We start from the raw sequence: 20,943 nt of genomic DNA, 5'->3' as shown, positions 1-20,943 counted from the left end.
GCTTATCAAATCTGCCTTGCAACAAATGCGGTTATAGCAAGATTCCAGTTGATTTCCAAGCTGAAAGTGTATTTGATGTGTTAGGGAGAGTGATTTGAAGAAATGTAGCAGAGAAGGAAGGAAAAATGGGCTAACAGAGGAATCTGGGAGGCCCTGAGGGCTCTCTGAGCCTTTGGGCCACCTCAACACGCGAAGGCATCAGGTTTCAGAATACTACAAAGTTGGAGCTGACGTTGCCCTCTAGCCTGGGCCCCGCCCCAACCTGGCGGAGCTCTGCAAGAGGCACACTGGACCAAGTCACTCCTCTGCCTAAAACCTTTGAAGGCCATTGCCCTCAGGATGAAGGACAACTGGTTTAAAAGGTTAACAAGGCCCTTCCTGCCTGAAGCTGCACTCACTCTCCTGCCTCATTCTGTTGCTTAACAAATACTTGTTGGGTGCCCATTCCAGGCCAGGCAGAGCGGACACGGCAGTGCAGCAGCAGAGGGGTCTCCGCCTTCATGGAGCGTGGGATGTCCGTTCCGCTGAGAGGGAGGTGAGGATGAGCAAGGAAGTGGAGCCTAAGTTATGTCTGAAGGTGATTTGTGATATGGAGAAAAACAAAACAGAAACAGGGTTGAGGGAGTAGCTGGGGATGGAAGTGGAGGCTGCATTTTTAAGCAGGGGAGTCCAGGAAGGCCCCACGAGAAGGTGATGTTTGAGCAAAGCTCAGAAGAGGGTGAGGGAAGTTTCCAAGGGGCTATCTGCAGGAAGTGTTTCCCCCACTGTGGGAAGAGCACGTGCAAAGGGCTACCGTCAATACTGGCACTTCAGTTGCTGGAGCAAGGCCTGCACATGGGCCCTTCCCTCTCCTGGGAGCTCTCTCCCCTCTTCTGGCTCCTCCTCATCTGTCAGGGGTGGCTCCTCTGTGCTCTGTGACCTCCCAGAGCACTGAGCACTTCCCACCATGGCCCACAGTGACTGCTAAGGCCTGTGCAGCCATCTCTCCTTCCTCTAGATTGGACACTCCCGGCAGGCAGGAACCACAGCTGCCCTCTTGCCCTGGTCACAGCCTGTCTGGCTCAGGGTCTGGAAACCAACACACACTTGAGACATATTTGCTGAACAAAAGAGTAATGAACATACAAGTGAATGACATGGGGCAAGGGCAGGACAAGCTACATGTTACAGGCCACTGTGGTTTATTTTTAATTTTTTTCTTTTGAGACAGAGTCTCACTTTGTTGCTCACGCTAGAGTGAGTGCCATGGCGTCAGCCTAGCTCACAGCAACCTCAAACTCCTGGGCTCAAGCAATCCTCCTGCCTCAGCCTCCCAAGTAGCTGGGACTACAGGCATGCGCCACCATGCCCGGCTAATTTTTTCTATATTTATATTAGTTGGCCAATTAATTTCTTTCTATTTATAGTAGAGATGGGTGTCTCGCTCTTGCTCAGGCTGGTTTCGAACTCCTGACCTCGAGTAATCCACCCGCCTCTGCCTCCCAGAGTGCTAGGATTACAGGCGTGAGCCACCGTACCCGGCCGGCCACTGTGAGTTAAACGAGGAGTGGCAATGAAGACACCTTTACCAGAAGTATTTGTTGACCTCCAGAAGCCTGTCCTCTGTGTAGCACTGGTTCTTCATTCCCAAAGAGAAAAGTTATTTATTATTTTTGGGACCAATTTGCTGGGGTCACATACATTAATGTGCCATGAGATCACCCTGGGTGTGGATTTGATCATTTCCATATTTTCTAGGAGACTCTCAGAGGTCCATCTCCCTGGGCAGGCATAAACTCTCCCTCCCATAAGATTTATATCTCTTTTAAGCACTAATGATGAATTAACAGTTGGTGGGTCCCCATAAGCAGCTATCATTCCAAGGAACACCCACACCCTTTTCCTTTGTTTTGAAATGTGGCTAGAGATGAAGATTTTTGTGGACAAATATGTATCCAATTTTTTGTCATCAGCCATATATCTGATTAGCTTCTCAGGGTGAGATGGTCCTTCCTCATTGCTAGATCAAATGAAAGCATTAGGTCCAAGCTAGCATCAGACAAAGCATTTCAAGCTTTCTAGCCTCCACAATCATGCATGAATCACCGGATGGAATAATAGAAATAAGACAATACTGATTTGAGGGAAATTTTTCCATTATCCCCAGGAGAAGGTTTCATGTTAGGCTGGAGGACAAAAGGTATAGCCGAGGCCGGTTCCAACGTCTGGAATTACTTTAACTGCTTATGTGGGGCTCAGATTGAAGAGTGGGGAGTTGAGAGGCTTTGGGAAAAGTCTCTCCAAGCCACTTGACTTATAAATCTTTTGATGAAACAATTCTCTTGACTGTATGGCTCATCTCTCTAATGTTCAGGGGCCATCAATTCTAGCTTGATGGAATGTTTTCAGTGAAGGCTCTATAGCCACTGGAATGTGAAGTACAGTTTTTGCTTATTATGTTCCAGTGTTCTGACAAATAAATGATGGTGAAAGTGGGCTCCCGAGATGGGAGGAAAGAAAAGATTAAACAGAGAGGATTCTGGGAGGCAGTGATAAGAGGAGAAGAGTTAAGAATTTGAAACCAGGAAAGAAAGTCATGTGCTTGGGTGGTTTTTCATTTATTCATTGAACTGGTATTTACTGAGTGCCTATTATGTGTCATACAAACAAGCACACAAATAACCTTGATGATTGTAGATCGTGACTACTCTGTGAAGACAATGCAATGGTGACAGGTTAGTGACTTGCCTCGGGTGGTCAGGGAAGGCTTCTCTGAGGAGGTGACATTTGAGCAGAGAGCTGGATGACAAGTTGGAGCCAGCCCGGGATGGATCTATCTTTAGCAGTCACGGTAGCTGCTATCTCTGTGCTCTGATTATTTGGAGGTAAACCCAGGCAGGGGATCTTTGAAAAGGAAAGTAGAATTCCTCCTTTCTAGGCCTGTTCTGCCCACGCTTCTGGGCTCCATCCTGACCCTGGGAGCTACCCCTCTGTTTTCTGAGTGGTAGAGCCATCAAAACTGACACTTGCAGCTCTTGGGTATGTTGAGAACAAAGACAGGAGAATAAATAGTAATCATGAGTCAAGGTCTCTAAAGGTGTAGGAGGGAGAAGAAAACACAAGGTTAAATGGAAGGGAAGGAAAATGGGGGAAATGGAAGAAAGCAGAGATGCCAGAAGCTATTTTGTTTCTTTTATGTGCGCACTTTGGTGGAAATGATTAAAAAACTGATGGAAGGGTGAAATGTTTAGCAGAAAATCAAAACCTATCCTTTCACTTACGCGGTACTGTAAACACTTTAATATTTTTATGTTCTGTTAAAAACACCTGGAAGCCTTTCTCTTTAGTAAACGAAACAATAAAGATTAATGAGTTAATTTGGTAAAGCTGATTTGAGTTGCACAGAAGGCATTTCGTAAGTACTTGGCATTTAAAAAGTTATCTGACATTTAAAAGGAGATGACTGTTAATGAATTCAAGAGCTAATCTTATACTCTGACAGAGGGAGCCATGGAAAATCCAGGATTATTATCTTGCTGTAAACACAATGTGATTGAGTTGAGCTATCAAAAAAAAAAAAAAAAGAGCTATTGGCTATATACAAATATCTATACTCACATGCATATATAATGTAGCAAAACTTACAGAGGCTGTTTGTTAAAATTAAATAAATATCTTATCATTTCCTTTCTTACTTTTGGATTATAATATCTGAGCTACAGACTCAGGGAGAAACCCTTCTCTCCAATAAGTTTTCCTCCTCCTTTCAACTTGTGTACTTTGAAGGGTCACCACCATGGGTTGGCTCCACAAACAGATGTTGGCACATTTAATCTTAAGAAGGAGATGAGATTCTAAACCCAAGCAGCTACATCTCCACCCATGGGTCCCACAGAGCCACCAAAGATAGGGATCCATCCCATAGGTGTCCCTCAGGCCCTTCTTAATATTGCTCCCACTCCTTTCTAATTGGGGTTCCCCATCTTTGTAGCTGTGGTTTAATGATTCCAAGAAGAGCTATTGTCCCTCATTAAGGAGGCTGCAACACTCTTGCTGTCTAACTGCCTCCCACGCAGCTCACAACTTCATTCTGCCTGAGAGCAAGCTGCCAAAAATCTCCGGGAACCTGTGGGCATGCTGAGCTAAAGGAAGGAGGGTCTTTGTAGCCAAGATCTGAACCATGCTAGGGAGGGGACACACTCCAGCATTATCTTAATGCATGGAGAGCAGGTAGGGGAGCTCTTTGCTGAAGCCCTTAGGGGGTCTATCAAGTTATCACATCAAAACTGTGTGCACATGGGGCATCTGTCCCCTCCTGTGAGCAAACAAAAGAAAGAGTCAGTATCTCCCACTCACCACCAGGCCCCCTGCTTGGCTGAGAGTCTGTCCCTCCACTTCTCTGAATCCCAGTGGGGATGGAGAGATGGGAGAGATTTAGTCACTGCAGGTGCAGGAGAAGGAGGGCTGGGACTCCGAACTTTCCCCTGCTCCTACCCTCTGTTGGGGTTGGCAGGTACTAAATCCTGGAAGGGGCCATTCATGCCAGGAGCAAAGGGCCTGGCAAGTTTCCTGTTTTTCGCCTTCTCGGTCCTGTTGTTTCTTGCCCATGGACCTAAAAGTGGGCACCTAGGTGGGTCCGGGTATACATGGAACTGCCCTAGGCTCCCTGTGACTAGGCTGCCTGGAAAGGAGACCTGAGTGGGTCAGGGGCATTGTATACACTATCAATTCCAGGCTAGCTTGGAGGGGACCCAGCCTGTGGCAAGGCTACCACCCTGGCCACCCCCAGGTCCTTACTGTGAGACCTTGTCTCTGTCTAGGTTTCCCTGGCCTGGAGGGGAAGGAGACCTCCAGTGTGAACAGGTCAGATGGAATACCCAGGATCTCAGGTCAACACCCCAGCCTGTCAGCACAGCCTCTATCTGGGGAGGAGAAGCAACCCCAAGCCACAGTGTGGTTCCACCCTCCACAAATGTGCAGAGCAGTCCATGTGCCCGTCTTCTGGGTTCATTCTGCTCATCCAGGCCACCTAAGGTCCTGGTTCACATTTTATGTTCTAGAAGCAGTTTGGTGCTGGCGAAATGGGCTGAGTGGACAGTTTTAGGAGAGCTCCACAAGTATGGTGGAGATTGGTAGCTAGAGAAGAGCTTTCTTGTTCCCTTCCTGTCAGGAATTTGGTCTCCATCTACTTTTTTAAGCATTCAACTCTATAGGAGATTTTATATCCTCCTGAGTGTCTAGCTAATTAGCCCAACAGCTGGCAAACATTAGGAAGAGAAACACTGCCGTCTCTAGTCTTAGCTTTGGTGAAGGGCTCATTTGGTGACTTTCTCCAAGTCATTAATATATTTCTGTACCTCAGCTTCCCTACCTAGAAAATGGGGCTAACCTCATTGTTCTCCTCAAGGAGATTTTGAATAATGAAATTATGGACAATTTAATTCCCCGGGCTCCTGTTATCTGGAGGTAAATCTTATCCATGAATTCTAATCGATATTGTCCTCAATTTAATTAAGTGCTTTGTTGACACAACAGAATCATTGTTTATCTGGCTTAGCAGGAGTTGGAGGGGAAAAAAAATGAGCCAAAATAGTGATCTCTTTTGCCCCAAGGGAGGTAGAAACCAGCTTTTTCTGTGAGGGGGTGTAGCAGTACTCAGGCTGGAACTCTGCCTGTGTTTGAGAGCTGACACACCCTATTTTACACTGGGATTTGGGGGGTGGTGGGGTGAAGGGTGGGAAATTTGAACAACTCCCTAGCGCCTTCCAACCCCAAACTTACTAACTCAAAACTGTGTGACTTCCTTGTTTTGTTGGGTCTGGTGTGACTTTTCTGTCAACCGACAGACGGGGAATCTCAACTTATAAACTGTGAAAAGGTCATTTTCAATCCTTCGATTTTTCACTAGGAAAAAAATGTTACCCATGGTGCTTTGATTCCCAGACTGGCCCATAAAGTTTATCTAACCCATAATTTAGCCAGACTATGGAGCTGAAGCAGCCCTGGTAATGTTGGCACCACAGAGGGCTGGAAGAAGAGAAAGAAAATCGCCCTTTCCTTTTTTTTTTTTTTTTCCGGCCGCTGCCCCCACCCCTTCCTGCTTCTTCCCCTCCACTGGGCCCTCCTGTCCTCTGACCTCTAGGTTTTCCTCACAGCCGCGTGCTGTGGGCGTTGGGGCCCTGCTGACACAATGCTTCTGGCCCTCAAATTCCCTGCCTCCTCCCCCTACCCCCAGCCCTTCAGCTGTGCTCCCTTAGCTATGGGCGGGGAAACAATTAAAAAAAAAATTCACAATGAGATAAGAAAAACCCAAAGGGAATCTCTAATTTTAAGAAGTGAAACAAAGTGAAAACTCCAGATGGCATGGAGATATTCGGGAGACAGAGAGAGAAGTGTTTGGGTTGGAGGCTGGGGGTAGGAGAAGGGAGAGTGATTAGTATTGACTCAACAGTCCTCCTTTAAATTATTCCTGCTTTTAAGCTTCTCCCTTTCCATGTCTAAACCTTTAGATTGCATACAAGCTCCAAGTTCTGTTTTATAATGGCTTTCAAGGCAGAGGACAGGGGACTAGAATAGTAATTACTATTAATATAGTTTACTGGAGGCTGCCTAGTACCAAGCATTGTGCTAATCTCTTTGCATATATGCTTCATCTAATTCTTGTCATAATTCTGTGAGGGAAATATTATTACCCTCTACAGATGAGGAAATTGAGCCTGAGAGGTTAAATAATCTGCCTAGAACCATACAGCTACAATAGTAAAGAAGAAGTTGGGGCCGGGCGCTGTGGCTCACGCCTGTAATCCTAGCTCTTGGGAGGCCGAGGGGGGCGGATTGCTCAAGGTCAGGAGTTCAAAACCAGCCTGAGCAAGAGCGAGACCCCGTCGTCTCTACTATAAATAGAAAGAAATTAATTGGCCAACTGATATATATATAAAAAATTAGCCGGGCATGGTGGCGCATGCCTGTAGTCCCAGCTACTCGGGAGGCTGAGGCAGAAGGATCACTCAAGCCCAGGAGTTTGAGGTTGCTGTGAGCTAGGCTGACGCCACGGCACTCACTCTAGCCTGGACAACAAAGTGAGACTCTGTCTCAAAAAAAAAAAAAAAAAAAAAGAAGAAGTTGGGATCTAAACACAGCTTCACTGGATTCCCAAACCACTAGGCCTCTTTGCAAATGCAGGTCCTCTGTGAATTGGGGCTCTGTTGGTCCTGACATCTATTTCCTCATCTGTGAAATGGGGATAATAACTGTACCAACCTCATAGGGATGTTGTAAGGATGAAGGGAGATAAACCTAAATCCAGGACATAGTAAGCCTCAAAAACACTGGCTGTTAGTACTTTTTAAAAGTACTAACCCCTCTCAAGATAATGGGAGATAATAAAGCTTGTGATAGGTACATGGAGGTTCATTATACTATTCTCTCTACTTGTACATATGATTGAAATTTTCCATAATAAAAAGAAAAAGGAATTAACTAGGCTGATATTATGTATTTCTAGCAAACAACAGATCAATAAATACAGACTTACTGGGATAAATGATAGTTGCAGTGAAAATTCAACAAATAAAAGCCTTGATTTTGTAATTAAAAACAAACCCCTCTCAGGAAATTATCCTTAAATTGTCTAGGGCGTTTTGGGGCAGACAAACTAATCCTGTGGGTAAGGTTGAACCAGAAGATGAAGTTTGCTTAGATCTTCAAAAAGCCTTTGAATCCAGTTCCACTTCCAAAGCTATTTACAAAACCAGAGGGAGGGTGGGAGGGAGGGAGAGGGAGAGAGAGAGGGAGAGAGAGAGAGAGAGAAGGGAGAGTGAGCACAAGCATGGAACTAGAGGAAATGTGTCTTGGAAAAAAGAGCTAACTTTAGGAATGAGAGATGAAGAATGGGGAGTGAAGAGCACTGCTCTGGATGGGCACTGTGGAAGCTAAGGCATCAGTGCTAGGACCAATCTTACTTATCTGTTTCACAGCGCTCTCCAAGAAGGATGCCCAGTGACATCTCCAAGTTTACCAATGCTTTTCCAGAGGAGACACCAAATCATGTCAGCCAATTGCAGGAAGTATACAGAGATTGTGTGAATTGTTGGAGAAATGTCAGCTGAACTTCCATATCATTATCACTAAAAATAAGACAAGTGCAACCTCTGAATCCTACTTACAGGATTATGGGCTTTTTCTATTGAGGACATACACCTTAATGTCAATGAAAGATTTATTCATCGATTTGTTTTGAGTGGCTACCAAGTGCCTGGAACTGTGTTAGACACAAGGGAATCAAAGGTAAACAGAATAAGAAAAAAGAAAAATCTGTCTTGAGAAAATCTGTTCTTTCAGATAACAGCCAAAAAGTTAAACGGAAAGATGGGCATGGTATGGCTTAGAAGGACAGAGAAATAAAAGGTTACCTTTGTACCCTTGTATGAAACATAGCGTGTCTACAGGTGTTTTTTTTTTTTTTTTTTCTTTTCCTGTCCTGAAAGAGGAAAGCTGACAGGGGATATGAACACCATCTGTGAAACCACTGGGGAAACAGATGGGGTAAACATAGGTTTAGTCAAACTAAACCTAAGTGTGCTAGAATTACAGGCTACTCTTTGAAATCCTAAAGAGGTAAACTTAGGACACTTAAGATCAAATATGAATTTACAGTTGTAAACTCATAAAACTTGAACTCAAGAGATAATATAGGTTGAAATAGAAGTCGCTTTGTGAAATTGAAAAAAGGAACAAAATTCCAGTATAACAGGATTTTTAGGACACTACCAAAAGTTCTAATCCCCACAAAGCAACAAAACAAAACCCAAGATAAAGCATGTGAGAAAGGATATTTGCTTTCCCTAACTTGGACATAGTTGAAACAAAGGGAGAAAATAGACAATGTGAAAATGGGGAGATGCTTTCTTTCTTATTTTAAAGAAATGCAATGATTCTTGGGAAACCTAATTGAGGTTGAGCTTATACTTAGATGCTCTTTACTGACAACCTCTCTGCCCTGACACTCTATAAACCAGTGGGCTCAGGGGTAGTCTTGTCCCAAACCTACATAGATGGATCTAGATGGACAAGAGTTTCATATTTTGAGATTCAATTTTTCAGAAAAAGAGACAAATTCATTGCCCTCCAAAGTCTAGAGTCAGAGGGATAAAATGCCAAAAAAGGAGATGAGGTACTTAAAAGAAGAATTCTAATTGCTTTATTCAATAATCCAATAAAAATCTAATTATTCACTTCTAGAAACACTAAAATAATAAAAGATTAGAAATGTAAAAGAAAATTTATTTTATATATTTAAATAAAAAACAAAAAAACAAAACAAAACAAACCTAATTAATGTTATCTAGTTTTTACTAACAATAGTTAAAAAATAATGGTGCTATGGTGTTGACCCTTGTGAGCTTGCTATATACTTATTGTATACTATGAGTCCTAGATAATTTTAAGCTAGACTTGAATAAAACCAGCTCTTCTTATAATCCATCTTTCCTTCTTATAGGGAGAATTTGATAAAAGGCAAAATAAAAAAAAAAAAGACCCAGAAAACAAAGAAAAACAAAAACCTCAACCTAACATATTCCTAATTTCAAGTTAGCAGGACTACACTTTTTCATGCATTATTTGCAAGTTTTTTCCTTATAGGTACTTTTTGTTACATACCTGCAGTCATTTTGATTTCCACTTTTAAAATATTAAACCAGTCATTCTCAACTGGGGGTGATTTTACTTCCCAGGGGACATTTATCAAGATCCGGAAATATTTTTGATTGTCACAACTGGGGGGTTGTACTAACTGGCATCTCGTGGGGAATAGCCAGGGATACTGCTCAACATTCTACAAGGAGCAGGAAATCTCCCCATAACAAAGAATACCTGGCCCAAAATGTCAATGGTGTTAAGGTTGAGAAACCTTGTGTTAACCATTAGTATTAAATCACAGTTTCTAGTATGAACAATCATCCTTTTTTAATGCCTGAATTAAACCCCTCACTGAGAGAGATATATCATAATTTAGTTATATTTTCTGAATTCTCCAATGTTAGACTCTTAGGCTGTTTTCAATTTTTATTATAGATTATGCTGCGATAGACATCTTCACTGAGTTTTTTTCTGTTGAATTATTTCCCTAGGATAAATTCCTAGAAGTCAGAAATACTGAATCAATAGGTATGAGTACGTTTTCATGTTTCATTTGCTTTACAATGGATTGAACCAAATTACAATCCACCAGAAGTGTGTAAGTGTACCAGTTTTACCAAAGCTTTGATAGCACTGAGTGTATACCATTAATAAAAGTGGGAGGAGGCACAAATCTTAAATATAAAATGGTGCCTCCAGTTTGCCTCAATACACATTTAAATTGCTACTCAGGATGAATATTTTTTCCATATTCATTCTCCTCTCCCCTCCCCTCCGCTTTTCTTTTCTTTTCTTTCTTTCTTTTTTAAGAGATGGGTGTCACTTTGTTGCCCAGGCTGGAGTGCAGTGGTACAATCATAGCTCACTGTAACCTCCAGCTCCTGGTCTCAAGCCATCCTCCTGCCTCAGCCTCCTGAGTAGCTGGGACTACAGGCACGTGGCACCATTTTTTTTTTACTTTTTTGTAGAGACAGGGTCTCATTATGTTACCCAGGCTGGTCTCCAACTCCTGGCCTCAAGCAATCCTCCCACCTTGGCCTCCCAAAGTGCTTGGATTTTAGGCATGAGCCACTGCTTCAGACTCCATATTTGTTTTCCATTACTGTTTTTTTTTTTGATACGAATTGTTTGTCTTTTGAAACTGGTTCTCAATTTCTTTTTAATTGGAGGTAATCTTTACTGAGTATGGATAGTAATGTTAAAGTTAATAAAATTATTTTGCCTTTGGAAAAAGTTTTACTTTCTCCCACCACTGTGTAGGTAAGTTAATGTCTCCTCCTGGAATTTTCATTTACAATTTAATACTCTTCTTAGGTACCGGTCACCTCACCCAACCTGCGGCCCCTGCACAGAGAGGCCCTGGGGGAGAGGAAAAGCGTCTCCAGCGATTGATGTCCGCGACCTACCAAGGGAAGAGCAATACTTGGTCTCTGAAGGTATCCCAGAAACTAATTTCCCTTAATCAAATGAAGGGCCTTAGGAGGAGCCCACAAGGCAGGAAGGAAAATAAATCTGAAGGAGAATACCAAATTCTGTGAGGAGTTTGAAAGACCTGCATTAAAAAAGGGCACCGTACCTTTAGGACTTCAGAACTGGCAATGCTCCATATGCAGCTATTAATATGCAAAAAATGCCTTCATAAATACTTGATTCTGTTCACAGTGGGGAAGCAGTTCATTTGAAAGAGGAAATGGGAGCTTGGAGTTGAAACATGTCTGCTTGTCTCCTTTTTCTTTTTTCATTGGTCTTTTCATCTCCGCATTTCCCCGTGTAGTTTTCTTCCCCCTCTTTCTCCCTGACTTCACCCCCTCTTCCAACTTCTAGGAAGTTGCCGATGTCGGCGGCTACTCTCATATCTTTTGAAGGGCTCACCGCGCCGGGGCCCTGATCCCGGGGTCGGGTGTGGGAGACGTGCCTCGGGAGCCGGGGCCACCGTTTGCGCCCTCCCCGCGCGCTCCGAGGGGCGCCCCGCCCGCCGCCGCGCGGACGCGGAGCCGAGCTTTCCAGTCCCGCCGGCAGGGGGCGCCCGCAGGCAGCTGCGGGGACCTGGTGGCGCCTCCAACCCAGGCACGTCTGCCAAGCCCGGGCTGGCTTTCTCTCCTGCCCACACGCTCAGAAATTGTTTTCCAAATCTAGGTATGTAACTTCTCATTAAAGGGTGGCGAAACCAAAATAGTTTCCACCTTTGGGAGTCTCCCCCCGCCCCCCACTAGCACTGGTGATAAAAAAGTAAAAGTATTTTATGTGACTGAAAGCCTAATATGGTCAGACCCCAAGGAAGGGAGGGAGGGGGCGAGTCAGTGGGGAGTTAATGGAAAGGAACGAAGAACAGAAACTAACGAAGCTGATAAAGATCAATTTTGTGGGACACCCTCGCCTGCTTCAGAGTGGGCAAGGCGGCAGTGGAAGGAATCCACTGGATTTGCCAGTGGCCCATCAAGGTAGGTAACTGAAATCTGCTGGGCAGAAATTTGTTTCTAAATCCTTTCCAGATGCTTTCTAGTAAACATGAAATTAGTCATTTACATGGAGTAGGTTGAGGAAGTAGTTACAATTGAAGTTAGTGATTATTCTAATAAAGGGCCATTAGCCTCAAGAAGTAAGGGGGGAGGGGAGAAGGAAGATACCCCACTCTCCACCCAGTTTTCTCTGTGTTTGGGGGCTGTGGGAGCGGGCGCACTAGACTTTTCCTCAGATGGCTTTTCTATCCAGAGCTACTTCTAAAGGAATTAAGACTACAGTGACTCCAACAAACCAACTGGTGTCAACAGCCCAGTCATTTCACAGAGAAGGCACATGAAGTTCTCAGAGTGAGCTGACTTGCCAGTAGCCTCACGGAGGAAACCCAGGATTAGAGGTTAGGACCCTCCGTCTGGTGCTCCTCTTTCTGGTTGCAAAGTTAATAATTCAGTCTAGGATTTAATTTGACATGCTGAGCCACTCTTTTATCCCAGGCAATATGGGGCCTCCTGAAATACAGCCACAGGGCTGTGTGAGTTTGGAGTGTGTTTAGGGCATATGAGGCATTTGCGTGGCCTTTGGAGTTGTGGAAATTATAAAAATATATGATATTATGTTTTCCTTAGTACAGACAGTCTCAAAAAAGTAATGTCTCTCGATTCCTTATAAAGGGCGTCTTTAAAGTAGGCATTTTTAAAACATGCGGATGTCAGTTCTGTGGTTCCTCTGTAGCAGGGAAGGTGGAGCTCAGCTGGGCTTCTCCTCAGTGGGGGCTGATCCAGGCCTAGGGCTGTCACTGTGAGAGCTCAGGTCCTACCTCAGAACCCAGCTCAGGCACACAGATGAAAAACTCATTCTATTATTATTATTTTTGATGAGTGCAAGGGGAGAGGAGAAAGCCAGGCTGTCTCAGGAAGTTTAAGGGAGAAATAAAGATCATGGCCTGGGAGGCTGTCAAAGGGAGAGTCCCCTGGAGCTGTAATGCTGTTTCTGCCTCATATTCTCTCAGACCTTGGATTTAGCTCTGGGAATTCCCCTGAGTCATCTTCTCTCTAGAGAGAATTTGAAGACAGTCCCGGCCTCAAAGCTTCCAATGAAGGAACAAACTCATTAATATTTGTGAACATATGTCCTTAAACCTTTAATAGATACTCTTAACCTATGGAGATGCAGTATCGTCCTCCTTGCTTCACGTTTATCCTGGCATATTTTTTTCCTTGATTGCTAATTTTTCCTCTTTATTAGGAATGAAAATTAGTGCCTTACTGCCTCAATGGATGGTACCTTTCTGAGTTTCTGTATTCCCTTTCTGACTTTGCAGAAGTCGGGGAAAGGCCTCTTCATCTTATTTACACACACAAAGAGCCATACAATTCAGTACAAGTTGAGTTAAGACATTCTGAATCTAATTGTAAAGGAACCTTTGTGATTTTATAGTCTACTTGCATCATTTTACTAATTAGGCAAATGAGTCCCAGAGAGCTGAAGAGTCTCACCTAGGGTCACACAGCAAGCTGAGACAAGAACCTAGGCATCTTGCCTCTCAGTATCATGCTCCTTTAGAGTCAGTACTATACCTGCTTCTCTGTTGTTTGGGTCAAAGGTGAGGTTTCATGAAGATTCATGTGACGATTGGTTCTGGATTCAGTGTTTGCTATGGTGAAAATCAGAGAAAAAGGATCAAGGTTGTCAGATCTAGGTCTCATAAATTTTGATATAATATATACTGTACACATACACACCTAGTTCATATGTATATAAGATTATAAACACATATACACCCATGGCATTCATATTTACTCACCACATGATACCCATAACCTCTACAGGCATAGTCTTAACTCCATTTTAAATGTGGTGCTAAGACCTTATGTTCAAATTTACATTTTTCTTATTTTGGTTGCTCTTTAAAAGAACAAAAGCAATTTCTTTGTGCTATTAAAATTCAGATAAAGCTGAAATTAAAAAGGAAATATTGATGGAAAAAATCTGCTGATGCTGTATGAATATAAATTTTGTATGCTCTCATTTCACTGAAGTAGGAAAATGCTTCTCAGCTTTCCACATAGAATAGAGACTTCCCTTTTCCTCACAGTGTGGAGGGGCAATAGGAGAGGTGGAAACACGAAGCAAACAAAGGCAGAGGCCAAAGTGAGGCTGATGTGAGGGGACTAATGGAAATCTCAGAGCCTGCCATAAAGCAGGTGCCACTCTGACACAGATATGGTGTTGGTGTAACCCCCATGACCCTCATCTGTGGTTGGCATCGTCACTGTTCTTTACAGGTGTGCAAGCCGATGCATGAAAGGTAGGGTCACTCACCCAAGATTTTACGACTAGTGAGGTTTTGAGTAAGGATTTGCGTCCAAGACTGCCTGACTCTAGAACTCCATGGTGCAAAAGGATAGGATTTATTTTGTTTTTCTTTTTTTCTCCTAAGAAAGTAAATTTAATGTTTATAAAGGAATGTTTATTTGAGGAGAACAGATTTAGCTAAGCACATGGCTCTACTGAAAAGGATTCTAGTCTCCTCTCTGGGACCAGTGTCCAACAAAAAGTTCTTTTCATACTTGGTACTCATAAGTAGCTCTTTTAAGAGGCTGTGGCCTTATGTGACTCTGTATCTTTGTCTTTTTGACCTGAAGCCTCTGCTCATTCCTTGTGGGCTGACCTTCCCTTTTCTGTTGTTTCTCAACTGTCCTCTTCTGTCTCGTTGGAAATGGCTTCTGCACAGATTTAAAACATATCTTATTTAAATCAGCTTGGGGGAAACTTAATGCCCAGAGAGTGTTTTCTTTCAATTGGCTCAAGGCCATACCTTTGAATAGTGCAAGACCAGGAACCAGAACCCAGATGTCCTGACTTAGTGTCTTGTACGCTTCCCTCCACATCACACTGCCTCCTGTTAGCCTCAGTTGAGCTTGCCACATCACAGCTGCTTGGCCATGGTCCATCCTCTGGACAAATCCAGCCCAGCATAATTGTGTTGCGATGAGGTTCACTTCACTGTGGCTTGGAAGAAACCATGGGTCTCTTAGAAATGAAACTTATAAATTCTAACGCATAAGGAAAGTTCTTGCAACACCAGGAGAATGAATCAGTCAGCCAGAGTTCAAGAAATGTAAACACATTTTTAGATAGGAGACTGAAAAATCACTTAGGACTTCTTCATCTCTTGAGTCAAGACCTTGGTAATTTACTGAGGTCTCAGCCTTCAAGGAGGAGACACAACGCAAACTGCATTCCTGGGAGATAAAGCAATGGGGGTGGTTAAACTTCCTTTGGGAACAATGGGGCAAGATCTACCTCCATTATCAAGTTGAAGAAACTGACTAACCCATCGACCAACCTATGCAACTGGCTGTGAGCACAAGGCCCAGTTCTTTTGCTCATTCAAGAGCTGGTGTTCATGTTCACAGACTACAGAGTATACAACTTCCAGGCATGCCTGAAACTGGGAGCTCACTGTCTTTATGTGATGAACATTTCTGCCACTAAAGAGATAAACAGAAAACACATTCCTTTCCTGACTGCCCACCATCAGGCGGGGGCAGATTTTCAAACGCTAGCATTAATCTAACCACAGGCTTTTAGTGAGGAGATAGCATTCCCACCAGATAATCAGGCAGTTTTAGAGATGACCCTTACGAAATGGGGTCTCATCCCAAACCTCTTATGCCTTCTTCAAATCATGGGATCCTTCACCAAACACTCAAAACTTGAAAAGCAGGAAGGGGCATCTGAAGGGGCATCTAGCATGGAATATGGCCCCTTAAAATTTCCGTTTTTTGAAATCTGTGTTGACTATGTTTAATTCCCAAGTTGTTTTTGTTCATTGTTTTAAATAAAAAGGCAAACATAGTCGTATTTATTTCTATTGTTTGAGAATACTTATTTCCCTTGGTATGCGACCCTCTGGCAGGCCCCATCTGGTGTCAGAATAGAAATCTAACTCAAAAGAGTCACCTTATTAGGTCAGGTGGGTTCCCTGGCCCCTTCCTAGATGTGTGTCAGGGTTTCGGAAAGAACATCAGACCTGCAGGCTCCAAAGTGGTAAAACAGTCAGTGGTTACAAGGGCAGCAGCTGTTAGAGGTGCTGGCAGGAGCCTCTTTTTAAATTTGTTTAGGGTTTTTCCCTGCATATACCATCTCTGAGGCATGCGCACCCTTTGATTGCTACTATGCTATTGTAGAACTTCCCCCATAACTTGCAGCAGTTCATCACCGGGAAGGGGGGTATATCCCCCCTTGTTGCCAAATGTCTCAGAAAGCTCCTTTGCCTTCTCACAGCTTTGCACATGGACTTGCTGGCCGTAGCAAAAGCCAACGGAAGAAGGCCTGAAAAGTCAGCCTTGGTAGCGGCATGGTTTTGTGTTTTGGGTCATAAATGGAAAATGCAAATTCCAGATTATTTTTTAAAAAATTGTTCCCAGTATAAACTTAACCATAAAAGGAAGGATAATTTTGGTCTTGCTGAACTTTCCTTAAGAATATCTAAAAATATTTTATTTTATATGATGTGACTCAAGATGCCTGTGATCTATAGAGTGTTTGTAGTGTTATAATAAATTTCGAGCCTGTTTATTTAAGGCAGGAGACCAAAACCCGAGACGTCCTTTTGGTATTGTCATTATCAAATTCTTGGGACAAGATTTAATACCCTGTTTATGCTACACATTTTTGCTTTAAATCTTCTAGGATGCGGAGGAGGGTGAGATGGGTGTTATCAGCTAGATGCTGGAGACCTGAGCAAGTCTCCTGGCTAAAGACATACCCCTGGGAGTTAAGGAGTTAGTAGACAGATCTAGAAAATATGAGTCAGTCTGAATTTAAATATGGAAGTGCCTAGTAAATGTGAGGTATTTCTTCTAATTTGAAATAACAGTCCTTTTATTTACTTATATCTTCTTAGACTAAGGCTAGCTAATTTACATATATCTTCTTAGACTAAGGCTAGCTAAGTCTCAAGGGTCTGGCTTTAGGTTTGAGAACATCAACTTCTCTCAAAATCTCATAAATTATTTTTTATGGAGAAGTCCAAGGGTACATGGCAGTTTTCCAAGCCAAAAATGGAAGCCAAGCTAGAAGACAGAATTTAAATTAGAGTTGAGTAGCAACAAAATATCAACTACGTGAGAAACCTCCAATCAAGATACATCACAGGATTAATAACGATACCAGTGGTGGAAGACAGTGGGGGAAGGGAATTCAAACAAGAGGCAAAAGGAGGATCTACATCAAAGCAGCCAGCCAATTCAATTCACATGGTGGTCTTGGTTCTCCAGAATATATTGTTTTTGGTCATTTGGTCTCAGAAAAATATAGGTATCTAGTGTCCTAGCCTCTAGTCTTACCTCCTCCAATCCATTCCCTACATAGCTGGGAGAGTCATTTATTTAAAATAAAAATCTGGTTATGTTAATTCCAATGTAAGCAGAATCCCACAGCTGCTGGGATAAATTCCTTAGTTGCTGCCCATGGCTCTTCATGATCTGCCTCCTGCCTACTCCGTCAGCAGCATTTCTCACCATTCCCTCTTCTACGTGTATCCTGGGGCCCAGGTCATTACAAGTTGCTTACTTTTCTCCCATGATGTCATGTGCTCCAACCTTCATATGGTCCTTTCCTCTACAACATCCTTTCTTTACTACTTGGCTAGTTCCTGCATATATTCTTGGAAAAACTCTGCTGATGTGTCCTCTCCTTTCAATAGCCTTCTCGACCTCCAGGCTGAGTCAGTCTGTGCTCACTCTTAGCTCTCAACACATGCCACCACTGTGGACCGCTTTAAGGCACAGACTCTGACTCTCAACTGTGTTCTTGTGCCTAGCATAGTATTCATCACTAGTAGATGGTCAATTTGTGTTTGCTGAATGAATGAATGAGCAATCTGTTTGTGCTTTGTAAAACAGACTCACTGATTCTTTCTGTTGGACATGTTCTGCTACTGTCTATATTAACTTTCAAAGGAGGAATTGTGAAGAAGCTGAGACCAACTCAAAATCCTTAGGCTACAAAATGTGTGAAAGAAGCAAGAGAGAGAAACTAGGATGAAAAAAATTTTTAAGGAAAGCCTCATGCCTCTCTTTGATGAGAAGATAACACAAATGTCTGAAGCATGGTACAATAGAAAACAGTATTTACCAATTATTGGTTAATGAATTATAACTTTTTTGATCACTTTAACAGAATAAAAATCAGTATTCTAAATTTTATTATAAGTTGAGAAATATAACTCACACGTACAAGCACACACTAAATATTGAAATCCATACCTGCCTTAAAATGCACTGTGCCAAGTACTACTTCACTGCTCAGGCAAGGCCCTAATCCCTCATGTATACTATGCATTAAGTGAGCAGCAGATTTGGGCTACTTGTGAGGGACGCATCCTGAGAATTTCAAGAATCCTTAGATTTGTGAATACCCCTAGTGTATACCGTATTCCCCATAAAACTTTAGTAGAATTGAAAAAAGAGGAGGAGTTATTAAAACTCTAAATGAGTCTATAAATAAAGGACTAGAGTGATTTATTCAACTTTTTTTGGCAGAGAATCATCAAATTTTTAGAAGTAAGAGAAAGTGAAGTGGTCTATCCCTAGTCCCAGCGCTACAGTCAGCCTTCTTTTAGGCCGTAAAAAAAAAATAAAAAAATAAATATATATATATATATATATATATATATATGTGTGTGTGTGTGTGTGTGTGTATAAATGTAAAATTAATGTTCTTCTGTTTAAAAAGTAACTGCACAAGAGCTATTGCAGATGTTACAATGAATATGGAACACAATACTGGGATGTGGGTGCTGAGAGGCTGGCTAGGCTCACTCACTAGCTTAGTGATGGTCTCCTGTCTCCCAGCCTTGCAATGTCTATGACTTGACTTAATTCCTCTGTAAAATGACAAATCGTATGTGTCCCTGACTTTTGAGGGCATTTCAAATAGTTGAAACTGGCCTTCACATCTCAAAACATCCAAAGTCCACTGTCTATACAGTTTTTTTTTTTTAGCATCCTATCATTTTTATCTGAAAATGTTCACTACAGCCAAATGACCAAAAAGAAAACAAAAAGTTGTGAAAGCTCTATATGTGATTCCAATAAATAGATATTTTAAATTGCTCTTTGAACTCAATTCCAGGCAGTATCAGGTGTTTTCAGAGTAATGTTATATCCATTTCCTTAACAACAAATGGGGAATGTTAAGCACAAGTAGATTTAAGAATGTTTTGTTAAGGAATCAAGGGAACAAATAAGGTTCTAAGTCCTGAAAGAGGCACGCTATGCTTATACATGGGCAATCACTGGAATGCATTTTCCTGCAGACTATGTTTTGCATGGTCATTAGGCCCTCAAATCAACTGGAAAAAACAAAAAGTTTGCTTAACCCATATGGTGGCTGAACACTTTCATTCATCAAATAATTATGAGACATAGACAGTAGGTATGTGTTAGCTGTAGGTACTGAGGATGCTAGTGGGTCCCTTCCCCTAAGTAGCTTGTGGTCTGAAGGAGAGAAAAGTCTAGTACGTAGACAGTACTGTGAGAGAGATGCTGTGAGGGGGTAAGCATGGGTGCAATGTGTGCATGTGGTGGGGACCTGTCACCCAGTCTTCAGGCATGGGGGTGGGGGAAGGGTGGGGAGAGTGGGGGAGGAGGCAGCAGGAAAGCCACCATGCAGAGGGAGGTCAGCTTGAGAACTAAATTGGTAACTGAAAGATTAGTAGGAGTTAACCAGGACTAGGGGTAAAAGTTGGGGGATAACAGAAAGTAGAATGGTGGTTGCCTGGGGCTAGAGGAGAGGGGAAGGGGGAATTGCTTAAAGGGTATAAAGTTTCAGTTTTGCCAGATGAAAAGTGTTTTGGTGATTGGTTGCACAAGAATGTGAAGGTACTTAATGCTACCGAACTGTACACTTGAAAATGGTTCAGATGGCAAATTTTATGTTATGTGTATTTTACAACAGTTAAAATAAAGAATGTCAGATAGGAGGAGATGAGAAACTATGCTCCAGGCATAGGGAACAGTACGTTCTAAAGCTTGGAAATAAGAGTTGCGTTAGTCCAAGGTCTTTTAGTTACTAGGAATAGAAAGAAGAAGGAATCAAAGTTTTCTTTCCCTTTCCTGGATCTAGAGCTTGCCAAGGGGCCTTTCTTTAATAGCAGTTTGCCTTTGGCACCCCATAATGTCCCTTTGTGTACTTTTCTCCCTCTAGTGCCCCCTTCTCCATACAGCTAATGTTCCTCTGTTCATCCAAGCGTTCTGGGGCGCCCCTCTAATCAGGCATGTTTCAACCCTTAAAACTCTGCTTACTTTCAAATCACTCACCTCTTTTCCACCCTTGTGAGAATTTTTAGTTCCTCAGACCAGCTGTTCTCAGCTAGTTTGCAAGAAGACAGCTATCTGATTAAATAATTTTTGCTGGAGTGTGACAGACTATTACCTTCTCAGAAGCATCAGTATTTTAAAGGATGTTTTTTAATCCAAAGCAAATCTTTTATTGCTGAGATTTTAGTAGAATGAAGTGAAATTGTAATATTTTAGGCTATATTTGGAAGAATATTGTGGTCTGGAAAACTACTCTGTAATAGGCCTATCTAGCTTGAAAATTTGTCTCAAGAGTTTGATTTTCCCAAACTGTTACTCTTTTCCAGCATCTCCTCTTTTCCTTATAATATCTCTAAAAATAGCAAATAATTTTCAGTGTTACTCACAGAAGGGTTCCTGATGCTGAGTAAGAAGAATTGGAGGGAGAAATAGGTATTTAACAGAAGCCATGTGTTTGTATGGGTCATTGCTAAATCAAGGACTTCCTAAACCCTCATACATTGTCAGATAGGAATGTGCCTACTTAGAGTGATAC

The 20,943-nt window shown here is 42.5% G+C and overlaps 1 protein-coding gene across 1 annotated transcript in view; it reads right to left on the bottom strand.

The window, feature by feature from the left end:
* The window catches only part of KIAA2012 (KIAA2012 ortholog), a 106,998-nt gene that overhangs the window by 39,036 nt on the left and 47,019 nt on the right, over positions 1 to 20,943 (bottom strand). The window contains exon 13 of the mRNA XM_076005820.1: positions 13,656 to 13,732. Within this exon, the coding sequence (XP_075861935.1) occupies positions 13,656 to 13,732 (77 nt within the window). The remainder of the gene's footprint in view (positions 1 to 13,655; positions 13,733 to 20,943) is intronic.

Source organism: Microcebus murinus, chromosome 8 (assembly GCF_040939455.1).
Source record: "Microcebus murinus isolate Inina chromosome 8, M.murinus_Inina_mat1.0, whole genome shotgun sequence".
Lineage (NCBI taxonomy): Eukaryota > Metazoa > Chordata > Mammalia > Primates > Cheirogaleidae > Microcebus > Microcebus murinus.
The sequence above is the reverse complement of the archived record's forward strand: the minus strand, read 5'-3'. Positions and strand labels throughout refer to the sequence as shown.